Source organism: Zosterops lateralis (assembly GCF_965231275.1).
Source record: "Zosterops lateralis genome assembly, chromosome: 9".
In the NCBI taxonomy this organism is placed as follows: Eukaryota; Metazoa; Chordata; class Aves; order Passeriformes; family Zosteropidae; genus Zosterops; species Zosterops lateralis.
In genome coordinates this window covers 16,264,621-16,268,597 of record NC_139769.1, presented here as the reverse complement: position 1 = coordinate 16,268,597, position 3,977 = coordinate 16,264,621, and the positions used below count along the sequence as shown (strand labels likewise).

Genomic DNA, 3,977 nt, shown 5'->3' with positions numbered 1-3,977 from the left:
CGCCGCCGAGAGGAGCTCGGTGGGCTCGGGCGGGCGCGCCGCAGTGCCCGGTGTCCGCCCGCGGTGCCCGGTGTCCGCCCGCTCCGCAGGGCCCCGTGTCCGCCCGCAACTTCCCGCAACAAAGTTGGCCAGCGGCGGGCCGGCCCGGCGGCGATGCGGGGCTCGGCGGGGGCCCCGAGGTAGTGCGGACCGCGCCGCCGGTGCGGGGTCGGGGTGACCCGGTTCCGCCCCCCCCACCCGTCCCTTCTCCTCTGCCCCCGGTGAGAGACCCCGCGGCCGCCCACGGGGATGCGGAGGCGGCGCTGAGCGTTTCGCCATGGAGGGGCCGAGCGGGTCCAGCTTCGGGATAGACACGATCCTGTCGGGCGGCAGCACCGGCAGCCCCGGAGTCATGAACGGAGATTTTCGCCCTCACGGCGACGGCCGGCCGGCGGATTTCAGGAGCCAGGCCACGCCGTCCCCCTGCTCGGAGATCGACACGGTGGGCACGGCGCCCTCGTCGCCCATGTCGGTGAGCATGGAGCACCCCGAGGCGCACCTGGCGCTGGCCGAGAGCCTCCCGCCCGCCCCGCACCACCTGCACCTCGGCCCGCACCCGCCGCCGCCGCAGAGTTTGCAGCCGTCGCCCCCGCAGCCGCCGCCGCCTCAGCTGGGCTCGGCCGGCTCCGGCCCCAGGACTTCCACCTCCTCTTTTTTAATTAAGGACATTTTGGGGGACAGCAAACCGCTGGCGGCGTGTGCGCCTTACAGCACCAGCGTCCCCTCTCCCCACCACACGCCCAAGCAGGAGGGCGGCGCGGCCCCGGAGAGCTTCAGGCCCAAACTCGAGCAGGAGGACGCTAAAGCCAAGCTCGACAAGCGCGACGACTCGCAGGGGGACATCAAATGCCACGGTGAGTACGGCCCGGCCCGGCCCGCACCGCCGGTACCGCCGGGCCCGGGGCTCGGCCGCGATGGGGAACGAAAACCGGGGAGAAAAATCTGCGGCGGGAGCGCTCGCCCTGCCCGGACCGCTCAGGGACCCTCGCTGGGGGGATAAGGCCGGTCGGAAATATTAAATCAAATAGCTTTTTTTTTTTTTTTTTAATATATAAATCTGTTGTTTTTTCATCCTTTATCCATCTGTTTGTTTATTTATTTAGTCGATTTGGCTTCCCTGTTTTTATTTAGGGAGATAGCCCGAGCAGTGGGATCGCACAGGAGATCAGACCGTATCTATTTTTAATGCAAACGCACATAAATGATTCTCCGGCTTTCTAAGAACCGGCGCCTCAGCTGCAGTTACTGCATTCAGCCTTTTCATTTTTCCCCATTCGTTCTAAAATTAAGACAAAAAAAAAATTACTTGCCTAGCAGTTAATACCAAATAACTGAGGAAAAAACCCAAAAACCGAAACAAAACAAAAAAACCCAAACCAACCCACCCAGCTTTTAATTAAAAATAAAATAATAACAACAACAACAACTCGGCCCGCGCTCGGCGCAGGGAGGGCTTTGTGCGTTTGGTGAAGCCTTGCGTTTTCCCTGCGCCGGGATAGAAGGTTTATTTTATTTCTCCTTTCTCCATCTTCAATTTTAATTTTTTTTTTTTTTTTTTTTTTTTTTTTTTTTTTTTTTAATTTTTTTCCCAATTAGGGATTTCGTGCTGGTGGGGAAGCCCCCGCCGTGCGGGGTTGGGAAGTGAAAATAGCTGTGTGTGCGTGGGAAGGGGAAAGGAGGGAAAGAGCGAGGAAAGGCGAGCAGGAGCGGGGATGTTTCCCCGCGGTGTCCTGGAGCTGTCCTCCCCGCAGGCAGCCCCGTGCAGCCGGGAGGCAACAGGACAAATTCTGCTGGATTGAGCTGTTTTCGCCGGGCCCGGAGCGGCGCGGAGCCCGGAGCGCAGCTCATTTTGCTCCTTCAGCATTAGCATACGAGTGCCCAAACCAGATGTACAGTCTGCTCTGGCCATTTTTGTGTGCACCAACCTCCCCAGTGGGTCAATTAGGGAGATTATTGTTCTTCCTGCGGGGAAGATCAAGGAGCGCCACAGACCGGGGCCCGAGCGGGGCCGGATTGACAGATCGATTTCCCGGCGTTCCGGGCCGGGGGGAGCGGGCAGAGAATAACGAAAGCCCCGTAGTTGGGAAACCGGGAATCCCGCTGTTCCCCGGGCGGGCTCGCCGCCACCAGCCCCGGCCGTAACTGCCCGTTCCCCCCGCGGGCCGGGGAGGTCCCCGGGGAGGGGGCGGCGGGCCCGGTCACCGGGCGGGGCGGGGGCCGAGCGTCCCCCGGTGCTCACCGCTCCCGGCCTCCTCACAGGGACAAAGGAGGAGGGCGACCGGGAGATCAGCAGCAGCCGGGACAGCCCGCCCGTGCGGGCCAAGAAGCCTCGGAAGGCACGAACAGCCTTCTCCGACCATCAGCTCAACCAGCTGGAGCGCAGCTTCGAGCGGCAGAAGTACCTGAGCGTGCAGGACCGCATGGACTTGGCCGCCGCCCTCAACCTCACCGACACGCAGGTCAAAACCTGGTACCAGAACCGGAGGTAAGGCGGGCCCGGGGTGTCCCCGGAGAGGCGGGGCGGGCTTCGCCCCGGGTTTGTGCCCGCAGAGCCCGGGGCGGTGCGGGGAGCTCCCGAGTGCTGCCCCGCGCCCTCCCCGGCGCTGGGCTGGGGGGTCTGGCCCCTGCCGACGCTGCCGTAATTTTCTGTCTCATTACATACGGTTGCAGCCACCCTAATTCTGTCGCAAACCATTAGTGTCAGCGCGTTGCGATCGTAGCGCGGGTGTTAATTTGGCCGAAGCCTCCGTACGCGTGTGGGGGTGCGGGGCCGGGAGGGGAGAGCGGGCACAGCCGGGGAGATCGCCCCGTGTGCGGGCCCGGGGACGGTGCGCCCCGTCGGGGCCGCGGTGATGCGGGGCCGGGCTCGCCGCCCGCAGAGCTCGGCCAGGGCGCTCTGGGGCCGGGGCCATCCCGGCGCCCCCCTGCAGCCTCTTGCTCCCCCCGGCAGGACGAAGTGGAAGCGGCAGACGGCGGTGGGCCTGGAGCTGCTGGCCGAGGCCGGGAACTACTCAGCGCTGCAGCGGATGTTCCCCTCGCCCTATTTCTATCACCCCAGCCTGCTGGGCAGCATGGACAGTACGACGGCGGCCGCGGCGGCCGCGGCCATGTACAGCAGCATGTACCGGACTCCCCCCGCGCCGCACCCCCAGCTCCAGCGGCCGCTGGTGCCGCGGGTGCTGATCCACGGGCTGGGGCCCGGCGGGCAGCCGGCCCTCAACCCCCTGGCCAACCCCATGCCCGGCACCCCGCACCCCCGGTGAAACGGCACCGCGGTCCCCGCGACGAGCCCTTCCCCTCCCCGTCCCCAAACGAGCCCCAGCAGCGCAGAGGAGGAAGCGAGGGGAAGCCGAGGGGCAGGAGCGTCTGCAGGCAGTCACCGGCCGCCGAGGGAGGCCGTCACTCAGAGCAGGGACTCTTGAACCGTGAACGCAGAGCCGAGCCCGTAAGTGAAACCACCACACGGGGGGAAGGCGGGCACAGCCGCGGGGCGACCCGCCGACCTCGGCCACGGCCAGGCAGGACTTGGAGCTCGGAGAGAGAGCTCCAGAGGGGGTGGAGGAGGAGGACAGGGACAGGGAGCCCGAGGCCGAGCCCGCCGGAGAGACTGACGGCTGCGGAGGACAGAGGGAATGAGAGCGCCTCGACCCCCGAGCGGCGGAGAAGACCGGGGGAACGGAGAACTTTGCACTGATTTTTCTCATTACCTTTTTTTTTTCTTATTGAAAAGTGGCATGCTCCCTAATGCGAACAGAATTGTACAGACCGAGTGCTGAGTGCTATATCATATTTATTATATGTCGTCCAAAAAAAGGAGGAAAAAAAAATCACTTCTATACGTTAGTTTAAAACGAACGAATGTGGTTCTTCCCTATCCCTTTTCATGTCTTTTTGGATTCAGTAAAATAAATACTTAGATGACAAAATATAGAATTTTT

The 3,977-nt window shown here is 63.2% G+C and overlaps 1 protein-coding gene across 1 annotated transcript; it reads left to right on the top strand.

Moving 5' to 3' along the window:
• Nucleotides 1-316: 316 nt before the first annotated feature.
• Nucleotides 317-3,302, top strand: BARHL2 (BarH like homeobox 2; the record flags this gene model as incomplete). The annotated part of the gene is made up of 3 exons (XM_083867977.1): nucleotides 317-893; nucleotides 2,299-2,524; nucleotides 2,990-3,302. The coding sequence occupies 3 exons, from the start codon at nucleotides 317-319 to the stop codon at nucleotides 3,300-3,302; spliced, it is 1,116 nt and encodes a 371-aa protein (XP_083724103.1).
• Between the last annotated feature and the right edge of the window lie 675 nt (nucleotides 3,303-3,977).